This window comes from Triticum aestivum, chromosome 4D, assembly GCF_018294505.1.
Source record: "Triticum aestivum cultivar Chinese Spring chromosome 4D, IWGSC CS RefSeq v2.1, whole genome shotgun sequence".
In the NCBI taxonomy this organism is placed as follows: domain Eukaryota; kingdom Viridiplantae; phylum Streptophyta; class Magnoliopsida; order Poales; family Poaceae; genus Triticum; species Triticum aestivum.
Window position 1 is genome coordinate 94,902,397 of NC_057805.1, and position 26,381 is coordinate 94,928,777.

At 43.9% G+C, this 26,381-nt stretch overlaps 1 protein-coding gene across 1 annotated transcript; it reads left to right on the forward strand.

Moving 5' to 3' along the window:
• The first annotated feature begins 21,753 nt into the window (after positions 1–21,753).
• Positions 21,754–24,729, forward strand: LOC123096447 (UDP-glucose 6-dehydrogenase 4). Its single transcript, XM_044518192.1, has 2 exons — positions 21,754–21,973; positions 22,947–24,729. The coding sequence occupies exon 2, from the start codon at positions 22,952–22,954 to the stop codon at positions 24,392–24,394; it is 1,443 nt and encodes a 480-aa protein (XP_044374127.1). The 5' UTR covers positions 21,754–21,973; positions 22,947–22,951; the 3' UTR covers positions 24,395–24,729.
• The last annotated feature ends 1,652 nt before the right edge of the window (positions 24,730–26,381 follow it).

A 26,381-nucleotide genomic window follows, 5' to 3' on the forward strand; every position in this document is an offset into this window, starting at 1 on the left:
AACTAGAGGCTTACTAGGGACACGTTGTGGTCTATGTATTCACACATGTATTACGATTTCCGGATAACACAATTATAGCATGAACAATAGACAATTATCATGAACAAGGAAATATAATAATAACCATTTTATTATTGCCTCTAGGGCACATTTCCAACAGTCTCCCACTTGCACTAGAGTCAATAATCTAGTTACATTGTGATGAATCGAACACCCATAGAGTTCTGGTGTTGATCATGTTTTGCTCTAGGGAGAGGTTTAGTCAACGGATCTGCTACATTCAGGTCCGTATGTACTTTACAAATATCTATGTCTCCATTTTGAACACTTTCACGAATGGAGTTGAAGCGACGCTTGATATGCCTGGTCTTCCTGTGAAACCTGGGCTCCTTGGCAAGGGCAATAGCTCCAGTGTTGTCACAGAAGAGAGTCATCGGGCCCGATGCATTGGGAATCACCCCTAGGTCGGTAATGAACTCCTTCATCCAGATTGCTTCTTGCGCTGCCTCTGAGGCCGCCATGTATTCCGCTTCACATGTAGATCCCGCCACCACGCTTTGCTTGCTACTGCACCAGCTGACCGCCCCACCATTCAAAATATACACGTATCCGGTTTGTGACTTAGAGTCATCCAGATCGGTATCGAAGCTAGCATCGACGTAACCCTTTACGACGAGCTCTTCGTCACCTCCATCAACGAGAAACATATCCTTAGTCCTTTTCAGGTACTTCAGGATGTTCTTGACCGCTGTCCAGTGTTCCATGCCGGGATTACTTTGGTACCTTCCTACCAAACTTACGGCAAGGTTTACATCAGGTCTGGTACACAGCATGGCATACATAATAGACCCTATGGCCGAGGCATAGGGGATGACACTCATCTTTGCTCTATCTTCTGCCGTGGTCGGGCATTGAGCCGTGCTCAATTGCACACCTTGCAATACAGGCAAGAACCCCTTCTTGGACTGATCCATATTGAACTTCCTCAATATCTTGTCAAGGTACGTACTCTGTGAAAGACCAATGAGGCGTCTTGATCTATCTCTATAGATCTTGATGCCTAATATATAAGCAGCTTCTCCAAGGTCCTTCATTGAAAAACACTTATTCAAGTAGGCCTTTATACTTTCCAAGAATTCTATATCATTTCCCATCAATAGTATGTCATCCACATATAATATGAGAAATGCTACAGAGCTCCCACTCACTTTCTTGTAAACACAGGCTTCTCCATAAGTCTGTGTAAACCCAAACGCTTTGATCATATCATCAAAGCGAATGTTCCAACTCCGAGATGCTTGCACCAGCCCATAGATTGAGCGCTGGAGCTTGCATACTTTGTCAGCATTCTTAGGATCGACAAAACCTTCCGGCTGCATCATATACAATTCTTCCTTAAGGAAACCATTAAGGAATGCCGTTTTGACGTCCATTTGCCATATCTCATAATCATAGAATGCGGCAATTGCTAACATGATTCGGACGGACTTCAGCTTCGCTACGGGTGAGAAAGTCTCATCGTAGTCAACCCCTTGAACTTGTCGATAACCCTTAGCGACAAGTCGAGCCTTATAGATGGTCACATTACCATCATCGTCTGTCTTCTTCTTAAAGATCCATTTATTTTCTATGGCTCGCCGTTCATCGGGCAAGTCAGTCAAAGTCCATACTTCGTTTTCATACATGGATCCTATCTCGGATTGCATGGCTTCAAGCCATTTGTTGGAATCCGGGCCCGCCATCGCTTCTTCATAGTTCGAAGGTTCACCGTTGTCTAACAACATGATTTCCAGGACAGGGTTGCCGTACCACTCTGGTGCGGAACGTGTCCTTGTGGACCTACAAAGTTCAGCAGAAACTTGATCCGAAGCTTCATGATCATCATCATTAACTTCCTCCCCAGTCGGTGTAGGCACCATAGGAATATCTTCCCGCACTGCACTACTTTCCGGTTCGGAAGGGGTGACTATCACCTCATCAAGTTCCACTTTCCTCCCACTTAATTCTTTCGAGAGAAACTCTTTCTCCAGAAAGGACCCGTTCTTGGCAACAAAGATCTTGCCTTCGGATTTGAGGTAGAAGGTATACCCAATGGTTTCCTTAGGGTATCCTATGAAGACGCATTTTTCCGACTTGGGTTCGAGCTTTTCAGGTTGAAGTTTCTTGACATAAGCATCGCATCCCCAAACTTTTAGAAACGACAGCTTAGGTTTCTTCCCAAACCATAATTCATACGGTGTCGTCTCAACGGATTTCGACGGAGCCCTATTTAAAGTGAATGCGGCAGTCTCTAAAGCATAGCCCCAAAATGAGAGCGGTAGATTGGTAAGAGACATCATAGATCGCACCATATCCAATAGAGTGCGATTACGACGTTCGGACACACCATTTCGCTGAGGTGTTCCAGGCGGCGTGAGTTGTGAAACGATTCCACATTTCCTTAAGTGCGTACCAAATTCGTGACTTAAATATTCCCCTCCACGATCTGATCGTAGGAACTTTATTTTCTTGTCACGTTGATTCTCAACCTCACTCTGAAATTCCTTGAACTTTTCAAAGGTCTCAGACTTGTGTTTCATTAGGTAGACATACCCATATCTACTCAAATCATCAGTGAGAGTGAGAACATAACGATAGCCTCCGCGAGCCTCAACACTCATTGGACCGCACACATCAGTATGTATGATTTCCAATAAGTTGGTTGCTCGCTCCATTGTTCCGGAGAACAGAGTCTTGGTCATTTTACCCATGAGGCATGGTTCGCACGTGTCAAATGATTCATAATCAAGAGACTCCAAAAGTCCATCAGCATGGAGCTTCTTCATGCGCTTGACACCAATGTGACCAAGGCGGCAATGCCACATGTATGTGGGACTATCTTTATCAACTTTACATCTTTTGGTATTCACACTATGAATATGTGTAACATCATGTTCGAGATTCATTAAGAATAAACCATTGACCAGCGGGGCATGACCATAAAACATATCTCTCATATAAATAGAACAACCATTATTCTCGGATTTAAATGAGTAGCCATCTCGAATTAAACGAGATCCTGATACAATGTTCATGCTCAAAGCTGGCACTAAATAACAATTATTGAGGTTTAAAACTAATCCCGTAGGTAAATGCAGAGGTAGCGTGCCGACGGCGATCACATCGACCTTGGAACCATTCCCGACGCGCATCGTCACCTCATCCTTCGCCAGTCTCCGTTTATTCCGCAGCTCCTGTTTTGAGTTACAAATATGAGCAACCACACCGGTATCAAATACCCAGGAGCTACTACGAGTACTGGTAAGGTACACATCAATTACATCGATATCACATATACCTTTAGTGTTGCCGGCCTTCTTGCCCGCTAAGTATTTGGGGCAGTTCCGCTTCTAGTGACCACTTCCCTTGCAATAAAAGCACTCAGTCTCAGGCTTGGGTCCATTCCTTGGCTTCTTCCCGGCAACTGGCTTACCGGGTGCGGCAACTCCCTTGCCGTCTTTCTTGAAGCTTTTCTTACCCTTGCCTTTCTTGAACTTAGTGGTTTTATTCACCATCAACACTTGATGTTCCTTTTTGATCTCCACCTCCGCTGATTTCAGCATTGAATATACCTCAGGAATGGTCTTTTCCATCCCCTGCATATTGAAGTTCATCACAAAGCTCTTATAGCTCGGTGGAAGCGACTAAAGGATTCTGTCAATGACCGCGTCATCCGGGAGATTAACTCCCAGCTGAGACAAGCGGTTGTGTAACCCAGACATTTTGAGTATGTGCTCACTGACAGAACTATTTTCCTCCATTTACAGCTGAAGAACTTGTCGGAGACTTCATATCTCTCAACCCGGGCATGAGCTTGGAAAACCATTTTCAGCTCTTCAAACATCTCATATGCTCCGTGTTTCTCAAAACGCTTTTGGAGCCCCGGTTCTAAGCTGTAAAGCATGCCGCACTGAACGAGGGAGTAATCATCAGCATGTGATTGCCAAGCGTTCATAACGTCTTGGTTCTCTGGGATGGGTGCTTCACCTAGCGGTGCTTCTAGGACATAATCTTTCTTGGCAGCTATGAGGATGATCCTCAGGTTCCGGACCCAGTCCGTATAGTTGCTGCCATCATCTTTCAGCTTGGTTTTCTCTAGGAACGCGTTGAAGTTGAGGGCAACGTGGGCCATTTGATCTACAAGACATATTGTAAAGATTTTAGACTAAGTTCATGATAATTAAGTTCATCTAATCAAATTATTCAATGAACTCCCACTCAGATAGACATCCCTCTAGTCATCTAAGTGAAACATGATCCGAGTTAACTAGGCCGTGTCCAATCATCACGTGAGACGGACTAGTCAATATCGGTGAACATCTTCATGTTGATCGTATCTTCTATACGACTCATGCTCGACCTTTCGGTCTTCCGTGTTCCGAGGCCATGTCTGTACATGCTAGGCTCGTCAAGTCAACCTAAGTGTATTGTGTGTGTTTCGAGGCCATGTCTGTACATGCTAGGCTCGTCAACACCCGTTGTATGCGAACGTTAGAATCTATCACACCCGATCATCACGTGGTGCTTCGAAACAATGAACCTTCGCAACGGTGCACAATTAGGGGGAACACTTTCTTGAAATTATTATAAGGGATCATCTTACTTACTACCGTCGTTCTAAGCAAATAAGATGTAAAACATGATAAACATCACATGCAATCAAATAGTGACATGATATGGCCAATATCATTTTGCTCCTTTGATCTCCATCTTCGGGGCGCCATGATCATCTTCGTCACCGACATGACACCATGATCTCCATCATCATGATCTCCATCATTGTGTCTCCATGAAGTTGTCACGCCAACGATTACTTCTACTTCTATGGCTAACGCGTTTAGCAAATAAAGTAAAGTAATTTACATGGCGTTATTCAATGACACGCAGGTCATACAAAAAATAAAGACAACTCCTATGGCTCCTGCCGGTTGTCATACTCATCGACATGCAAGTCGTGATTCCTATTAAAAGAACATGATCAATCTCATACATCACATATATTTCATTCATCACATCCTTTTTGGCCATGTCACATCACAAGGCATATGCTGCAAAAACAAGTTAGACGTCCTCTAATTGTTGTTGCATGTTTTTACGTGGCTTCTATAGGTTTCTAGCAAGAACGTTTCTTACCTACGTAAAACCACAATGTGATATGCCAATTTCTATTTACCCTTCATAAGGACCCTTTTCATCGAATCCGTTCCGACTAAAGTGGGAGAGACAGACACCCGCTAGCCACCTTATGCAACTAGTGCATGTCAGTTGGTGGAACTTGTCTCACGTAAGCGTACGTGTAAGGTCGGTCCGGGCCGCTTCATCCCACGATGCCGCCGAAACAAGATAAGACTAGTAGTGGCAAGAAAAATTGACAACATCTACGCCCACAACAATCTTGTGTTCTACTCGTGCATAGTAACTACGCATAGGCCTGGCTCATGATGCCACTGTTGGGGTTCGTAGCAGAATTTTAAAATTTTCTACGCATCACCAAGATCCATCTATGGAGTTTACTAGCAACGAGAGGGAATGAGTGCATCTACATACCCTTGTAGATCGCGCGCGGAAGCGTTCAAGTGAACGGGGTTGATGGAGTCGTACTCGTCGTGATCCAAATCACCGATGACCGAGCGCCGAACGGACGGCACCTCCGCGTTCAACACACGTACGGAGCAGCGACGTCTCCTCCTTCTTGATCCAGCAAGGGGGAAGGAGAGGTTGATGGAGATCCAGCAGCACGACGGCGTGGTGGTGGAAGTAGCGGGGATCCCGGCAGGGCTTCGCCAAGCGCAAGCGGGAGGGAGAGGTGTCACGGGAGGGAGAGGGAGGCGCCAGGGGCTAGGGTACTGCTGCCCTCCCTCCCCCCACTATATATAGGCCCCCTGGGGGGGCGGCCCTGGGATCCCATCTACATGGGGGGGCGGCGGCCAAGGGGGGAAACTTGCCCCCCAAGCCAGGTGGGGCGCCCCCCACCCCCAAGGTTTCCAACCCTAGGCGCAGGGGGAGGCCCATGGGGGACGCACCAGCCCACCAGGGGCTGGTTCCCCTCCCACTTCAGCCCATGGGGCCCTCCGGGATAGGTGGCCCCACCCGGTGGACCCCCTGGACCTTTCCAGTGGTCCCGGTACAATACCGATAACCCCCGAAACTTTCCCGGTGGCCGAAACTGGACTTCCTATATATAATTCTTCACCTCCGGACCATTTCGGAACTCCTCGTGATGTCCGGGATCTCATCCGGGACTCCGAACAACTTTTGGATTTCCGCATACTAATATCTCTACAACCCTAGCGTCACCGAACCTTAAGTGTGTAGACCCTACGGGTTCGGGAGACATGCAGACATGACCGAGACGCCTCTCCGGTCAATAACCAACAGCGGGATCTGGATACCCATGTTGGCTCCCACATGTTCCACGATGATCTCATCGGATGAACCACGATGTCGAGGATTCAATCAATCCCGTATACAATTCCCTTTGTCAATCGGTATGTTACTTGCCCGAGATTTGATCGTCGGTATCCCAATACCTTGTTCAATCTCGTTACCGTCAAGTCTCTTTACTCGTACCGTAATGCATGATCCCGTGGCTAACTCCTTAGTCACATTGAGCTCATTATGATGATGCATTACCGAGTGGGCCCAGAGATACCTCTCCGTCATACGGAGTGACAAATCCCAGTCTCGATCCGTGTCAACCCAACAGACACTTTCAGAGATACCTGTAGTGTACCTTTATAGTCACCCAGTTACGTTGTGACGTTTGGTACACCCAAAGCACTCCTACGGCATCCGGGAGTTACACGATCTCATGGTCTAAGGAAAAGATACTTGACATTGGAAAAGCTCTAGCAAACGAACTACACGATCTTTATGCTATGCTTAGGATTGGGTCTTGTCCATCACATCATTCTCCTAATGATGTGATCCCGTTATCAATGACATCCAATGTCCATAGTCAGGAAACCATGACTATCTGTTGATCAACGAGCTAGTCAACTAGGGACACGTTGTGGTCTATGTATTCACACATGTATTACGATTTCCGGATAACACAATTATAGCATGAACAATAGACAATTATCATGAACAAGGAAATATAATAATAACCATTTTATTATTGCCTCTAGGACACATTTCCAACAGTTAGATGACAATGATCTTGAAGTGCAACCTAAAATCTTTCCTTGCATAACTCTAAATAAAATCATGCAAAGCATATGGACAGTCATGGTTAACCACCAAACCAAATGCAGGCGGTGACACTATGGTACATAGCCCTTGAAATTCTTCTGGGTGTAAGGCTATTTTTGCCATGTAGATGTGTGGTGAATTGGTTAAATCTTTGGCAGAAATAGTGAATAAGAAACATGTGTTCGCTCTTCTATAGATATAGAAAATAGGCGGGCGCGGCAACGCGCGCCAGTATGGTCTAGTTATATTTATGAACTGGAGCTAGTGCCGTATCGCCCTAGGTTATGACTGTCACATGATGAATATCATCCAACAAATTACCGATCCAATGCCTACAAATTTATCTTATATTGTTCTTGCTAAGTTACTACTGCTATCGTTACTGTTGTTCTTGCTACAAAACTACTGCTATCACTGTTACCGTTACTAGTGCTATTGTCACTATTATCGAAACTATCAAACTACCGTGCTACTGATCACTTTGCTGCAGATAATTAATCTCCAGGTATGGTTGAATTAACAACTCAGCTGCTAATACTTACAAATATTCTTTGGCTCCCCTTGTGTCGAATCTATAAATTTGGGTTGAATACTCTATCCTCAAAAACTGTTGCGATCCCCTATACTTGTGGGTTATCATGTCTCCAACGTATCTACACTTTTTGATTGTTCCATGCAATTATAGTATCAATCTTGGATGTTTTATATGCAATTATGTATCATTTATTGGGACTAACCTATTAACCTAGCGCCAAGTGCCAATTGTTGTTTTTTTTTGCCTATTTTTGGTTTTTGAGGAAATCAGTACCAAGCAAAGTCGAAATGCCACGAAACTTTTTGACGATTTCTTCGGAACATAAGAGACACTAGAAGCTTCTGGAGTTAGTCAAAAGACGAAGGGGGTGGCCATGAACCACCAGGGCATGCCAGGGGGGTAGGCGCGCCCTGGTGCCTCGTGGGCCTTGTTGCTTCGTTTGACCTAATTACGCCTCTATAAATACTCTAAAATTGGGAAACCAACACAGAGCCACCGAAAACACTTTTTTTGCTGCCGCAAGCTTTTGTTCTCGCGAGATCCCATCTGGAGGACTTTTCCGGTACTCTGCCAGAGGGGGAATCGATCACGGAGGGCTTCTACATCAACCTTGCTGCCCCTCCGATGATGTGTGAGTAGTTTACCACAGACCTACGCATGCATAGCTAGTAGCTAGATGGCTTCTTCTCTCTCTTTGATCTTCAATACAATGTTCTCCTTGATGTTCTTGGAGATCTATTCGATATAATCCTTTTTTCGGTGTGTTTGTTGGGATCCGATGAATTGTGGGTTTATGATCAGATTATCCATGAATATTATTTGAGTCTTATCTAAACTCTTTTATGCATGATTTGTTATAGCTTTGTATTTGTCTCCGATCTATCCATTTGGTTTGCCCGACTAGATTGATTTATCTTGCATTGGGAGAGGTGCTTTGTGATGGGATCGATCTTGCGGTGCTCAATCCCAGTGACAGAAAGGGACATCACACATATTTGTATCATTGCCATTAAGGATAAAACGATGGGGTTTATTCATATTAATTGGATTTACTTTGTCTACATCGTGTCATCTTGCTTAAGGCGTTACTCCGTTCTTTATGAACTTATACTCTAGATGCATGCTGGATAGCGGTCGATGTGTGGAGTAATAGTAGTAGATGCAGGCATGAGTCGGTCTACTTGTCTTGGATGTGATGCCTATATACATGATCATTGCCTTGGATATCATGATTATTTTCTTTTCTATCAATTGCCCAACAGTAATTTGTTTACCCACCGTATGCTATGTTCAAGAGAGAAGCCTCTAGTGAAAACTATGGCCCCCAGGTCTATCTTTATCATATATTAAAATCCAAAAATACTTTGCTGCAATTTATTTACCTTTATTTTGTTTTGTGTTTTTGTTTATCTATCTATTAGTATGAGCTTTGATCCTTGCAATTAACCGCCAAGGGATTGACAACCCCTTGTTTGCGTTGGGTGCAAGTATTTGTTATTTTGTGTGTAGGTACTGCTAACAAGGTGTTGCAGGCTTCTCCTACTGGATTGATAACCTTGGCTCTTAACTGAGAGAAATATTTATCTATACTGTACTGCATAATCCTCTCCTCTTCAGGGAAATCCCAACGCAGCTCACAAGCAGCAATGTCGACTCTAATTTGGGTTCGACTCACCGGAAGGCCTTTCTAGATTAGTTTTACATTAGCTAGAGGAACTTGTTACTCCGGACTCCCAAAACGAATCTAGGCTGACATGGCCCTGAACTTGGAGGGACGGGTATGCATGCGGAACTTATAATGGGAAGTCGGAAGCACCCAGGGTTAAATCTTTTGAAAAGGTGTGTCCTGGGTTATGGTTACTTGGAAATTTGTAATGCCGGTTGAAGAGAACTTCCACTAATAACTAAAACTTGACAACTACGCACGTACCGTGACTGTCTTTTCTTGTGGGCATGCAAGCAAGAAGATGACACAATGAGGTTATGAATGACTTGTAGGCAGGTGTTCAGGATCACTTCATGATCAACTAGTTGCGACCCCTTATGCATAGGATTATCTTATCTTGTTCTAGTATTCGTAGGACTAGTTGGTTTACATGCTTAGCTGCTTGCTGCAACCTCACCACTTAACCATACCCTACCCATAAGTGATGTTAGTCTTAGTACTCTTGGTAATTAATGTCATTGTTGAGTCTGAATCACGGATAGCACAACAAAACCAGATGCAGGTAGAGGTAAAGTTGCTCTAAGGCGAGAGCATGAACGTTCTACGTGGAGTTCCTTTCATTCTTGTTCGACGGCGATCATTAAGACGAGACCCGGTTGGCAGCCCGAGATTAGCAGGGTGGAAATTGCATATTTTCTCTTGCCTCTTAGGCATATCTGCTTCTTATCCATACTCGGATCCGTGCCTTCTTCCGATGCAATGATTGATGTAATGTTGGGTCATGTTGACCTCTGTTTGGCGAACTATTTATGTATTGGAAAATGTATGCCATAACGTTATCTTGTATTATCTCTTCTATTCATGAGTAGTTGTAATTGTCGTGATGTCCACCTTGTTACCAACATATGACCCTGCGTGTATGTTTTGAAGTCACATGTTGGGGCAACCAATATGTGCTTCTATCCTTAGCGAGGATTGCAAAGTCTTCGATGGGGCTAGACCCGCATGTTGGGCGTTACACCTGATATTGCCAAAATGGGCTTGTGTGTGTGAGAGAGAGAGGGAGAGAGAGAGAGATGTGAAGGCATGACAAATGAATAACATGATAATGTGACAACCTTGTTCTGCCAAATCATGTTTACTCGAATGCCACATGGGAAAAAAATATCCACGTCTACCACTCTTCAAACCCGATTGATGGTAAAGTAATGTACAACAATTTAGAGGGTGTTATGTGGGATTAAACTCAACGTACACACATGTCATCTCGTCGACCCCACTACTTCTATTTCTCTCAACATACATGGGAAATGTTACTTATAGTCAACATGCACATATCCCACTTCATCAACCCACTACTTTTATTTTTCTCAACATGCATGAAAAATACTACTCCCTTCGATCCATATTACATGTTGCTGATTTAGTACAAGTAAATAGTTTTCAACTATATAATAATAATCGAATCCAATAAATCTTATGTATTTTTAGTCTTCATTGTCATATTCAAATACCATACAACTAAATCTCATCAAAATAATACATTGCAATTGCGACCAATTCTCGCAACAATGCGCGGAGTATCATCTAGTTTATAAAAGAAAGTGAATAAATTTAATAGTCAACGGGGTATTGTCTAGTTTAGTGGGTTGGGGGGAGGGGGACTACGAGAGTGACTTTTTCTTCTATAGATTAACATGATATTTCTTCTGAACGTGATGTGGCCATACCTTCTTTGAACTATTAATGTGTAACCAAAGACAAGTGGCCATGAGTATCTCATTTGATGAGGATACCAAGGGTTTTTGTTAAAGTTTAATTTCTTGTAGAAAGCATCCACCAATGTTTCATTCTAACCTCTCCTGTATACGTGCATCCATCAAAACCACTAGCATAATGCGCGCGCATTGTTGTGGAAGTATGTAATAAATGAAGTTGTATTAGGTTAATGGTATCGCGTCATTGTGGAAGTATGGAATAAATGAAGTTGTATTAGGTTAACAGTATACAACGACCAATGTAATTGCAACGTTGCAAAGAAAAACTTAAGAAATCACACAACACCGCACATGCGTAATTGCACGATCATAGGAGCATTGTCATGCACTTATAAGATACTATCTATTCAAGACATGGGTGAGGTGGTCCCTTGCTGGTTTGATCGAGTTGGGTGTAATGACAAGTGTGTGGGTTCTGGCTCCTTAACTGCATTTTTTTATTGCTTTGTTTATAAATTTTTTTCAAACAGGAGAGGTCTGGTTGATTCTAGATGGATGAGGAAGATTGGGATGGAGTAGGGAGTGAACTCTTCCACACCAGAGGGGTCTTGTGGGTTCTAGATGGATGAGGAAGATTGAGTGGAGTGGGAAGTAAATGAAGGAAATATGCCCTAGAGGCAATAATAAAGTTATTATTTATTTCCTTATATCATGATAAATGTTTATTATTCATGCTAGAATTGTATTAACCGGAAACATAATACATGTGTGAATACATAGACAAACAGAGTGTCACTAGTATGCCTCTACTTGACTAGCTCGTTGATCAAAGATGGTTATGTTTCCTAGCCATAGACATGAGTTGTCATTTGATTAACGGGATCACATCATTAGAAGAATGATGTGATTGACTTGACCCATTCCGTTAGCTTAGCACTCGATCGTTTAGTATGTTGCTATTGCTTTCTTCATGACTTATACATGTTCCTATGACTATGAGATTATGCAACTCCCGTTTACCGGAGGAACACTTTGTGTGCTACCAAACGTCACAACATAAATGGGTGATTATAAAGGTGCTCTACAGGTGTCTCCAAAGGTACTTGTTGGGTTGGCGTATTTCGAGATTAGGATTTGTCACTCCAATTGTCGGAGAGGTATCTCTGGGCCCACTCGGTAATGCACATCACTATAAGCCTTGCAAGCATTGTGACTAATGAGTTAGTTGCGGGATGATGTGTTATGGAACGAGTAAAGAGACTTGCCGGTAACGAGATTGAACTAGGTATCGAGATACCGACGATCAAATCTCGGGCAAGTAACATACCGGTGACAAAGGGAACAACGTATGTTGTTATGCGGTCTGACCGATAAAGATCTTTGTAGAATATGTGGGAGCCAATATGGGCATCCAGGTCCCGCTATTGGTTATTGACCGGAGACGTGTCTCGGTCATGTCTACATAATTCTCGAACCCGTAGGGTCCGCACGCTTAACGTTACGATGACAGTTTTATTGAGTTTTGATGTACCGAAGGAGTTCGGAGTCCCGGATGAGATCGGGGACATGACGAGGAGTCTCGAAATGGTCGAGACGTAAAGATCAATATATTGGACGACTATATTCGGACTTCGGAAAGGTTCCGAGTGACTCGGGTATTTTTCGGAGTACCGGAGAGTTACGAGAATACGTATTGGGCCTTATTGGGCCATACGGGAAAGAAGAAAAAGGGCCTCAAGGGTGGCCGCACCCCTCCCCTTGGTCTGGTCCGAATTGGACTAGGGAAGGGGGGCGCCCCCTTCCTTCCTTCTCTTTTTCCCTTCCTCTTTTCCTATTCCATATGGGAGGTGGAATCCTACTAGGACTAGGGAGTCCTAGTAGGACTCCACACTTGGTGCGCCCCCTCCTAGGGCCTGCCTCCCCCTCCCTTGCTCCTTTATATACGGGGGCAGGGGGCACCCCAGAGACACAACAATTGATCCTTGAGATCTTTTAGTCGTGTGCGGTGCCCCCCTCCACCAAATTACACCTCGATAATATCATTGCGGAGCTTAGGCGAAGCCCTGCGTCGGTAGAACATCATCATCGTCACCATGCCGTCGTGCTGATGAAACTCTCCCTCAACACTCGGCTGGATCGGAGTTCGAGGGACGTCATCGAGCTGAACGTGTGCAGAACTCGGAGGTGCCGTGCGTTCGGTACTTGATCGGTCGGATCGTGAAGACGTATGACTACATCAACCGCGTTGTGATAACGCTTCCGCTATCGGTCTACGAGGGTACGTGGACAACACTCTCCCCTCTCGTTGCTATGCATCACCATGATCTTGCGTGTGCGTAGGAATTTTTTTGAAATTACTACGTTCCCCAACAGTGGTATCCGAGCCTGGTTTTATGCGTTGATGCTATGCACGAGTAGAACACAAGTGAGTTGTGGGCGATATAAGTCATACTGCTTACCAGCATGTCATACTTTGGTTCAGCGGTATTGTGAGATGAAGCGGCCCGGACCGACATTACGCGTACGCTTACGCGAGACTGGTTTCACCGTTGCGAGCACTCGTTGCTTAAAGGTGACCGACGGGTGTCTGTCTCTCTCACTTTAGTTGAACCGAGTGTGGCTACGCCCGGTCCTTGCGAAGGTTAAAACATCACCAACTTGACAAACTATCGTTGTGGTTTTGATGCGTAGGTAAGAACGGTTCTTGCTAAGCCCGTAGCAGCCACGTAAAACTTGCAACAACAAAGTAGAGGACGTCTAACTTGTTTTTGCAGGGCATGTTGTGATGTGATATGGTCAAGACATGATGTGATATAATGTGTTGTATGAGATGATCATGTTTTGTAACCGAGTTATCGGCAACTGGCAGGAGCCATATGGTTGTCGCTTTATTGTATGAGATGCAATTGCCATGTAATAGTTTTACTTTATCACTAAGAAGTAGCGATAGTCGTAAAAGCAATAAGTTGGCGAGACGACAACGATGCTATGATGGAGATCAAGGTGTCGCGCCGGTGACGATGGTGATCATGACGGTGCTTCGGAGATGGAGATCACAAGCACGGTGCTTCGGAGATGGAGATCACAAGCACAAGATGATGATGGCCATATCATATCGCTTATATTGATTGCATGTGATGTTAATCCTTTATGCATCTTATCTTGCTTTGATTGACGGTAGCATTATAAGATGATCTCTCACTAAAATTTCAAGATAAAAGTGTTCTCCCTGAGTATGCACCGTTGCAAAAGTTCTTCGTGCTGAGACACCACGTGTTAATTGGGTGTGATAGGCTCTACGTTCAAATACAACGGGTGCAAAACAGTTGCACACGCGGAATACTCAGGTTAAACTTGACGAGCCTAGCATATACAGATATGGCCTCGAAACACAGAGACCGAAAGGTCGAGCGTGAATCATATAGTAGATATGATCAACATAGTGATGTTCACCATTGAAACTACTCCATCTCACGTGTTAATCGGACATGGTTTAGTTGCTTTGGATCACGTAATCACTTAGATGATTAGAGAGATGTCTATCTAAGTGGGAGTTCTTAAGTAATATGATTAATTGAACTTAAATTTATCATGAACTTAGTCCTGATAGTATTTTGCAAATTATGTTGTAGATCAATAGCTCGCGTTGTTGCTTCCCTGTGTTTATTTTTTGTTCCTAGAGAAAAATTATGTTGAAAGATGTTAGTAGCAAAGATGCGGATTGGATCCGTGATCTAAGGATTATCCTCATTGCTGCACAGAAAAATTATGTCCTTGATGCACCGCTTGGTGACAGACCTATTGCAGGAGCAGATGCAGACGTTATGAACGTTTGGCTAGCTCAATATGATGACTACTTGATAGTTTAGTGCACCATGCTTAACGGCTTAGAATCGTGACTTCAAAGACGTTTTGAACGTCATGGACCATATGAGATGTTCCAGGAGTTGAAGTTAATATTTCAAGCAAATACCCGAGTTGAGAGATATGAAATCTCCAACAAGTTCTATAGCAAAAGAATGGAGGAGAATCGCTCAACTAGTGAGCATGTGCTCAGATTGTCTGGGTACTACAATCGCTTGAATCAAGTGGGAGTTTATCTTCCAGATAAAATAGTGATTGACAGAATTCTCTAGTCACCATCACCAAGTTAGTAGAACTTCGTGATGAACTATGGTATGCAAGGGATGACGAAAGTAATTCCCAAGCTCTTCGTGATGCTGAAATCGACGAAGGTAGAAATCAAGAAAAACATCAAGTGTTGATGGTTGACGAGACCACTTTAAGTGTTGATGGTTGACGAGACCGCTAGTTTCAAGAAAAGGGCAAAGGGAAAAAGGGGAACTTCAAAAAGAACGGCAAGCAAGTTGCTGCTCAAGTGAAGAAGCCTAAGTCTGGTCCTAAGCCTGAGACTAAGTGCTTCTACTGCAAAGGGACTGGTCACTGGAAGCGGAACTACCCCAACTATTCGGTGGATAAGAAGGATGGCAAAGTGAACAAAGGTATATTTGATATACAGATTATTGATGTGTACTTTACTAGTGTTTATAGCAACCCCTCGGTAATTGATACTGGTTCAGTTGCTAAGAGTAGTAACTCGAAACGGGAGTTGCAGAATAAATAGAGACTAGTAAAAGTGAACAAAGGTATATTTGATATACATATTATTGATGTGTACTTTACTAGTGTTTATAGCAACCCCTCAGTATTTGATACTGGTTCAGTTGCTAAAGAGTAGTAACTCGAAAACGGGAGTTGCAGAATAAACAAAGACTAGTAAAAGACGAGGTGACGATGTGTGTTGGAAGTAGTTCCAAGATTGATATGATCATCATCGCACACTGCCTATACTTTCGAGATTAGTGTTGAAACTAAATAAGTGTTATTTGGTGTTTGCGTTGAGCATGAATATGATTTAATCATGTTTATTGCAATACGGTTATTCATTTAAGTTAGAGAACAAATTGTTGTTCTGTTTACATGAATAAAAACCTTCTATGGTCATACACACCAACGAAAATGGTTTGTTGGATCTCGATCGTAGTGATACACATAATCATAATATTGAAGCCAAAAGATGCAAAGTTAATAATGATAGTGCAAATTATTTGTGGCACTGCCGTTTAGGTCATATTGGTGTAAAGCGCATGAAGAAACTCCATACTGATGGGATTTTGGAATCACTTGATTATGAATCACTTGATGCTTGCGAACCGTGCCTCATGGGCAAAATGACTAAAACGCCGTTCTCCGGAACTATGGAGAGAGCAACAGATTTGTTGGAAATCATACATACAGATGTATGTGGCCCGATGAATATTGAGGCTCGTAGCAGGTATCATTATTTTCTGACCTTCACAGATGATTTGAGCAGATATGGGTATATCTACTTGACGAAACATAAGTCTGAAACATTTAAAAAGTTCAAAGAATTTCAGAGTGAAGTGGAAAATCATTGTGACAAGAAAATAAAGTTTCTATGATCTGATCGCGGAGACAAATATTTGAGTTACGAGTTTGGTCTTCAATTAAAACAATGTAGAATAGTTTCACAAATATATGCCACCTGGAACACCACAGCATAATGGTGTGTCTGAACGTCATAACCGTACTTTATTGGATATAGTGCAATCTATGATGTCTCTTACCAATTTACCACTATCGTTTTGGGGTTATGCATTAGAGACAGCTACATTCACGTTAAATAGGGCACCATCAAAATCCGTTGAGACGACGCCTTATGAACTGTGGTTTGGCAAGAAACCAAAGTTGTCGTTTCTTAAAGTTTGGGGTTGCGATGCTTATGTGAAAAAGTTTCATCCTGATAAGCTCAAACCCAAATCGGAGAAATGTGTCTTCATAGGATACCCAAAGGAGACAGTTGGGTACACCTTCTATCACAGATCCGAAGGCAAGACATTCGTTGCTAAGAATGGATCCTTTCTAGAGAAGGAGTTTTCTCTCGAAAGAAGTGAGTGGGAGGAAAGTAGAACTTGATGAGGTAACTGTACCTGCTCCCTTATTGGAAAGTAGTTCATCACAAGAAACGGTTCCTGTGACGTCTATACCAATGAGTGAGGAAGTTAATGATGATGATCATGAAACTTCAGATCAAGTTGTTACTAAACCTTGTAGGTCAACCAGAGTAAGATCCGCACCAGAGTGGTACGGTAATCCTGTTCTGGAGGTCATGTTATTTGACCATGACGAACCTACGTACTATGAAGAAGCAATGGTGAGCCCAGATTCCGCAAAATGGCCAGAGGCCATGAAATCTGAGATGAGATCCATGTATGAGAACAAAGTATGGACTTTGATTGACTTTCCCAATGATCGGCGAGCCATTGAGATTAAATGGATCTTCAAGAGGAAGACGGACGCTGATAGTAGTGTTACTATCTACAAAGCTAGAATTGTCGGAAAAAGGTTTTTGACAAAGTTCAAGATGTTGACTACGATGAGAGTTTCTCACTCGTATCTATGCTTAAGTCTGTCTGAATCATGTTAGCAATTGCCGCATTTTATGAAATATGGCAAATGGATAAACAAAACTGCATTCCTTAATGGATTTATTAAGAAGAGTTGTATATGATGCAACCAGGAGGTTTTGTCAATCCTAAAGGTGCTAACAAAATATGCAAGCTCCAGCGATCCATCTATGGACTGGTGCAAGCATCTCGGAGTTGGAATATACACTTTGATAAGTTGATCAAAGGATATAGTTTTATACAGACTTGCGGTGAAGCCTGTATTTACAAGAAAGTGAGTGGGAGCACTACAACATTTCTGATAAGTATATGTGAATGACATATTGTTGATCGGAAATAATGTAGAATTATTCTGTAAAGCATAAAGGAGTGTTTTGAAATGAGTTTTTCAAAGAAAGACCTCGGTGAAGCTGCTTACATATTGAGCATCAAGATCTATAGAGATAGATGAAGACGCTTGATAAGTTTTTCAATGAGTACATACCTTCACAAGATTTTGAAGTAGTTCAAAATAGAACAGTCAAAGAAAGAGTTCTTGCCTGTGTTACAAGGTGTGAAATTGAGTAAGACTCAAAGCCCGACCACGGCAGAAGATAGAAAGAGAGTGAAAGTCATTCCCTATGCCTTGGCCATAGGTTCTATAAAGTATGCCATGCTGTGTACCAGATCTATTGTATACCCTACACTGATTTTGGCAAGGGAGTACAATAGTAGATCACTCGACAGCAGTCAAAATTATCCTTAGTGGAATAAGGATATGTTTCTCGATTATGGAAGTGACAAAAGGTTCGTCGTAAAGGGTTACGTCGATGCAACTTTTGACACTAATCTAGATGACTCTAAATCTCAGTCTAGATACATATTGAAAGTGGGAGCAATTAGCTAGAGTAGCTCCGTGCAGAGCATTGTAGACATAGAAATTTTCAAAATACTTACGGATCTGAATGTGACAGACCCGTTGACTAAAATTATCTCACAAGCAAAACATGATCACACCGTAGTACTCTTTGGGTGTTAATCGCATAGCGATGTGAACTAGATTATTGACTCTAGTAAACCCTTTGGGTGTTGATCACATGACAATGTGAACTATGGGTGTTAATCACATGGAGATGTGAATTATTGATGTTAAATCACATGGCGATGTGAACTAGATTATTGACTCTAGTGCAAGTGGGAGACTGAAGAAAATATGCCCTAGAGGCAATAATAAAGTTATTATTTATTTCCTTATATCATGATAAATGTTTATTATTCATGCTAGAATTGTATTAACCGGAAACATAATACATGTGTGAATACATAGACAAACAGAGTGTCACTAGTATGCCTCTACTTGACTAGCTCGTTGATCAAAGATGGTTATGTTTCCTAGCCATAGACATGAATTGTCATTTGATTAACGGGATCACATCATTAGAAGAATGATGTGATTGACTTGACCCATTCCGTTAGCTTAGCACTCGATCGTTTAGTATGTTGCTATTGCTTTCTTCATGACTTATACATGTTCCTATGACTATGAGATTATGCAACTCCCGTTTACCGGAGGAACACTTTGTGTGCTACCAAACGTCACAACGTAAATGGGTGATTATAAAGGTGCTCTATAGGTGTCTCCAAAGGTACTTGTTGGGTTGGCGTATTTCGAGATTAGGATTTGTCACTCCAATTGTCGGAGAGGTATCTCTGGGCCCACTCGGTAATGCACATCACTATAAGCCTTGCAAGCATTGTGACTAATGAGTTAGTTGCGGGATGATGTGTTATGGAACGAGTAAAGAGACTTGCCGGTAACGAGATTGAACTAGGTATCGAGATACCGACGATCAAATCTCGGGCAAGTAACATACCGGTGACAAAGGGAACAACGTATGTTGTTATGCGGTCTGACCGATAAAGATCTTTGTAGAATATGTGGGAGCCAATATGGGCATCCAGGTCCCGCTATTGGTTATTGACCGGAGACGTGTCTCGGTCATGTCTACATAGTTCTCGAACCCGTAGGGTCCGCACGCTTAACGTTACGATGACAGTTTTATTGAGTTTGATGTACGGAAGGAGTTCGGAGTCCCGGATGAGATCAGGGACATGACGAGGAGTCTCGAAATGGTCGAGACGTAAAGATCGATATATTGGACGACTATATTCGGACTTCGGAAAGGTACCGAGTGATTCGGGTATTTTTCGGAGTACCGGAGAGTTACGGGAATACGTATTGGGCCTTATTGGGCCATACGGGAAAGAAGAAAAAGGGCCTCAAGGGTGGCCGCACCCCTCCCCTTGGTCTGGTCCGAATTGGACTAGGGAAGGGGGGCGCCCCCTTCCTTCCTTCTCTTTTTCCCTTCCTCTTTTCCTATTCCATATGGGAGGTGGAATCCTACTAGGACTAGGGAGTCCTAGTAGGACTCCACACTTGGTGCGCCCCCTCCTAGGGCCGGCCTCCTCCTCCCTTGCTCCTTTATATACGGGGGCAAGGGGGCACCCCAGAGACACAACAATTGATCCTTGAGATCTTTTAGCCGTGTCCGGTGCCCCCCTCCATCAAATTACACGTTGATAATATCATTGCGGAGCTTAGGCGAAGCCCTGCGTCGGTAGAACATCATCGTCGTCACCATGCCGTCGTGCTGACGAAACTCTCCCTCAACACTCGGCTGGATCGGAGTTCGAGGGACGTCATCGAGCTGAACGTGTGCAGAACTCGGAGGTGCCGTGCGTTCGGTACTTGATCGGTCGGATCGTGAAGACGTACGACTACATCAACCGCGTTGTGATAATGCTTCCGCTATCGGTCTATGAGGGTACGTGGACAACACTCTCCCCTCTCGTTGCTATGCATCACCATGATCTTGCGTGTGCGTAGGAATTTTTTTGAAATTACTACATTCCCCAACAGTAAACTCTTTGAAGCCAAAGAGGTTTAGTGGATTCTAGATGAATGAGATAGATTGGAGTGGAGTGAGGAGTGAACTCACCACCACCACCACCAACAACTCCAGTTTATAAGATAGTAGAGATATTGCTATCAAAGTTTCTATCGTCACTCCAACATGTGATATGTTTCTTTCTTGGATTCTCGCTAGGTTTTGCCCTGCCCACCAACAATACTTTTGTTGGCACATAGATAGGTCCAAAGGGCACCGCCCTCCTATCCGTTGATCCCGTAAGGCGTTCTAGAGGCCTCTTTGGATCATTGCACCATGAGGCCCACCTACCTTGTTGATCACGTGGGGCCTTCTAGAGTCCTCTTTGGCTCATAACAGCGTGATGCCCACCTACCCGCCGCCCCTAGGGCCTTCTAGAGGCCCCCATGGCGCATAGTGCTACGATGAACCTTTGAATGCCCGAGGCAGGGAATGCTGGAAGTTGTTTGAAGATTTTCCTTTTGTCGAACTCTTTTCTTAACTTCATCAATGTCACCGCATCTCATTATCTCCCTATTCACTTCCGTCTCTACCATTTTGATTATGCTTATGATTTGACACCACCTTGACAAAACTACAAATTTTAAATATGCAAACCTCATGAAATTTATCAACTTGTTTGTTTCTACCAAACAAGTTGAGATCACGTGATCTTGAAACACCTGCTAATTTGGATGAAGTACGACATGATGTGAATTTTGCGTGAAATCCGCAGCACAAAGTTTGGATAAAATTCTTTTCGCAAAAATCATCTGATCAAATCCTTACAAAAAAGATTGGTAACTAGTGTCAAGTTGATAAACCCACAAACATATAAGCTAGTCATCCACCCGCCGGTTAAATAGAGTTATGCTCGATTAAACCCACAAACATGGCAATTCAAAAAAGACAACAATCTTTTACTCCAATTTATGTGGCCGCTATTAAAACCCTACGGAACAGTTGTTTTTTGCAAGAAGCCAAAGAAGAACAAAATGAGCTGAAAAGCCGGTATGAATTTTCTCCTCACCAAATATTTTGGCAAGAATCAATGACTTGCTAAATGTATAGAATGGATGAAATGGAGGGTCATTTTTATCCAGAATTGGCGTGGCAGCTAATTAGAACACTGCCCCACAAAGAAAACCACCACTATAAAAATGTGTACTACCGTGTGAAAGAGGAAATCAATTAAAACCTGCAGGAAAAAAAGAGAGGAACGGCAGATCTGAGGGGGGACGACCCGCCCGCCCCGATTTCTCCTCCCCTATTTATACGGCCCTCCCCACCGGCTCCGGGCACCACCACCACCAATTCGCATTCGCAACCCCTCCTCCCCCGTTCTCCTCATTGTCCTCGCGCCCCGCTCCGCTCCGACGACCAACCGCTCCACACACCACTAGCCTGCCTGCCTGCCTGCCGCCAAGGTACAGCAGATCACTCTCCTCCCCCCGCGCCTCCTCCTTGTACTTCTCGGCCCGCGAGTGAGATGCGCGCGCCTGTTCATCCCGTTTTGTGTTGTATGCGCGCGTCGAGATCTTGTGCCGTCGCGTGACCCTGATCAGCGGCTCGCTGCTCTTTCGGTCTGGTGCCGGTGTGGTGAGATCTGGGCTGCCGTCCGGCCCTTCTCCGCCGATCGAACTCGCCTCCGTGCCCATTACTCGTAACCGTCCGCCGCTGTACCGTGCTGGCTTGGAGGGGGGAGATCCGTCCAGTTTGGCGCGGGTTTGCTTACTGATGGAGTACTGACAGCAGTTTATTTTCCAGAAATATCCGGGACTCAGTTCTCGGTTGTAGTACTTGTAGATCTTACATTATGCGCCATGTAGCCGTGTTTTTTTCCCCAAGTATTTATGACGCCTGGGTGCATAAGGACACGCTGGAGCGGGTTAATTCAGGGGCAATTCTGCGTTGACGCCCAAATGGTTGATTTGCGGCAAATTAACAACGGCAGTTCTACCTAATTATTTAGTCAGTGTTTTTGAAATTGTGACTAGATGACTTGTAGATAGTAGGTTCATCTATATATGTGGCCTCTCTTGCAATGGTTTAAGTGGTTCAGCATACAATTTGGGGTCGACAGAGGGTCGATGCTCTCTCGTGTCTATTTTTACAACTCAAGATGGATCAACGATTGTAGTAACTTTGTTTACACTGGCTGTTTACTGTCTAGTACATGGTAAATTAATGAGGAAAAGACGTTTCCTGAATTTTGATTGGGGAGGGATAGGTTGTTCATGCCAATTTTGTTTATACAGTCCTGAACTTTTGGTGTTTCATGCTGTGCGTCCTTTCTGAAATTTTGTCTGCAGTGCACCCTGCTGTTTCTTATATTTCTTACTGCTACATGTGTGCGGAGTTCTTCTAGTGTAATCCTGACAATTTTGTTTCATCAATCAGGCAAGATGGTGAAGATCTGCTGCCTTGGGGCTGGCTATGTAGGTGGCCCAACAATGGCGGTCATTGCCCTCAAGTGCCCTGACATTCAGGTGGTTGTGGTAGATATCACCAAGTCCCGGATTGATGCATGGAACAGTGACACACTGCCAATCTATGAGCCTGGCCTTGATGAAGTCGTGAAGCAGTGCCGTGGAAAGAACCTCTTCTTCAGCAATGACATTGAGAAGCATGTTAGTGAGGCTGACATCATCTTTGTGTCGGTAAATACCCCAACCAAGACCCGTGGTCTTGGAGCTGGTAAGGCTGCTGATCTCACTTACTGGGAGAGTGCAGCTCGCATGATTGCTGATGTGGCCAAATCGGACAAGATCGTGGTGGAGAAGTCCACTGTTCCAGTCAAGACTGCTGAGGCAATTGAGAAGATCTTGACCCACAACAGCAATGGCATCAACTTCCAGATCCTCTCCAACCCGGAGTTCCTTGCTGAGGGTACTGCTATCCAAGACCTATTTAACCCTGACCGTGTTCTTATTGGAGGACGTGAGACCCCAGAAGGTCAGAAGGCTGTTCAGACGCTGAAGGCTGTGTATGCGCATTGGGTTCCTGAGGATCAGATTCTGACAACCAACTTATGGTCCGCGGAGCTGTCGAAGCTTGCAGCCAATGCGTTCTTGGCCCAGAGGATCTCCTCTGTGAATGCCATGTCAGCCCTCTGCGAGGCCACTGGTGCAAATGTTTCTGAGGTGTCCTATGCTGTGGGCAAGGACTCTAGGATTGGCCCAAAGTTTTTGAATGCCAGTGTTGGATTTGGAGGCTCTTGCTTCCAGAAGGATATCCTCAACCTGGTTTACATCTGCGAGTGCAATGGCCTCCCAGAGGTCGCCAACTACTGGAAGCAGGTGATCAAGATCAATGACTACCAGAAGAGCCGGTTTGTGAACCGTGTTGTTTCCTCTATGTTCAACACGGTTGCGAACAAGAAGATTGCGGTGCTTGGTTTTGCATTCAAGAAGGATACTGGTGGCACTAGGGAGACTCCAGCTATTGATGTCTGCAAGGGTCTCCTTGGTGACAAGGCTAAGATCAGCATTTATGATCCTCAGGTGACTGAAGACCAAATCCAGCGTGACCTTGCGATGAACAAATTTGACTGGGACCACCCTGTTCATCTCCAGCCCATGAGCCCCACGACTACAAAGCAAGTCTCGGTTACCTGGGATGCATATGAGGCGACCAAGGATGCCCATGGCATCTGCATCATGACTGAGTGGGATGAGTTCAAGACTCTGGACTACAAAAAGATCTACGACAGCATGCAGAAGCCCGCCTTTGTTTTTGATGGCCGCAACGTTGTTGACTCTGAGAAGCTCAGGGAGATTGGCTTCATTGTCTACTCCATTGGCAAGCCACTCGACGGTTGGCTCAAGGACATGCCTGCTGTGGCTTAAATAAACTCTGATATAAGGGAGGAGATCTGCCTCGGGTGAATCCATGAGCAGCTATCGATAGGGATTCAGCTTGTTATTTCTCTTTATAGTCGCTGTTTATCTTGTGCCAGAAAATCAGATGTCATTTTTTTCTTCCTTGAGTGTTTCTTCGGGGTTTACAGTGTTAGAATGGCATGGTCACTGGGATGTGTCATTCCTTTGCTCCATTGTCACAGCTTGTAGCTAATGTCTGTTGTTGCATCTTTATCATGTTACTGGTGTTCATCCTGTTGGTTATACATGTGGCTTCAGATACTAAGATTATCTTAGCAATCTACATATTCTGCAATTCAGCATTTCTTTGCGTGTGAATACTGAATATAATTTGTTGTGAAATCTGCTTCTGAGACGAATGCAATTGGGACATGGCTGTTGTGTAAACTCAATATTTCTTCGCCAGGAAAAAACGTGTGGTTCCTTTAAGAAGGAAAAAAAACTCATGGTATCCTATATATCATAGCAGTGCAGTTAATTGAGCACATAATCTCTATGCAGTTTATATTTTTGAGGCGTTTTAGGCATATTTATACCACTCTTGCCCAAACTTTGGCTGGCTTGTGCTCTTTAGTGCTTGGGCTGTAGGTCACTGTGGTTATTAGCTGACCAGGACTCTCATTATTGACTCTGTCAGGTTTTGGTGTTTCTACTTGAGTTTGTTCCCTCATTGCAAGGTTGACTCCACCATGCCTTGTCTTAACATATTTGTGTTTTTGAGGGTGAAAGCTGACGGAGCTGAGATTGAGATTGAGATACCAAAGGTCAATCGGCAAGATGCATGCTTCAAGTAGCTATTATCACTGGAACTTGGTAGTATCTGGGAACACTCCAGGTAAGGATTTTGTATTCAGTGATCTCTCTAACTCTTGATGAATGAGCACAATGGTAGAGATTGAAGGAAGAGATCCAACAACTGACAGGGTCAGTTTCTTCCTGCAATGTGTTCTCATGCAAGTTCCAAGTCAGATATTTTTTCCTGGAACAATGCTCTGATAACTAAATCGGTGCAGGGAACTCAAAGCCATCTCCTTTGGTGTTTGCATTCACCTGAATTCTCAAATTTATCCCGGATCTCTCGCATTTTAAGGTGTGTATTATGGAGGCGCACTCGCGTGGATGTGTCCGTGGCCGTGTGACACACGTACGTGATACATGCCAAAATGTCGCCGAGGTGTCGGTGGACCTTGATGATGAAGATGGTTCTGCCAAAGAGGTCAGTATCCAGATATGTGACTCTGAGTGATCAGCTGGCTGGTTGTCCCATCGAAAATGAGGTACACGTTTGCTTTGCGCTATCAGCACGTCTCGTTTTCAGGCCTTTGTCCAGAATATTCCAGTACAATGCATTTGTTTTTGCTTCAGTCTTTTGCTTTTTCCTGGATTCCAGTTTCATTGGTATGCTGCGCGCAGACTGTGAGGTTTTGGTGTAGTTATTATGATTGTGCGTGTCGTCCATTCATTCACGGTTGATTTACCTCACGGTTGATTTACCACACATTGTCTCACACTTTTGTTTGTTTCATTTATATGACAAGTGAGGCGAGAGGTTGATGAGGCTGTGATTGAGAAACCAGAGGTCAATCCGTGATAAGATCTATGCTTGAAGTAGTTATTATAACTGGAAACATGGCATCTGGGAACAGACACTCACTCAGGTAAGCAGACGGTAGTATTCAGTAACCTCCCTTCTGAATTCACTTGGAAAAAACAAACCTCACTTCAGGTTGAAAGGTTGCGGATTGCTCCTGAGAAACGATCCTGGGTTGGCGCATGGGAACTGAAAACCACGGGATTCAAATCTTGGTGCTCGCTTTTACCTGAATCTACCTCAGATCCTTTGCTAGTAGGGGACATACTCGTGTGGCGTGCCTCAGGCGTTCTAGTACATGCCAAGATTCCACCAAGTTACCGGTGAATGATTGGTACGGACATCTGCCTTGATGACGATTCG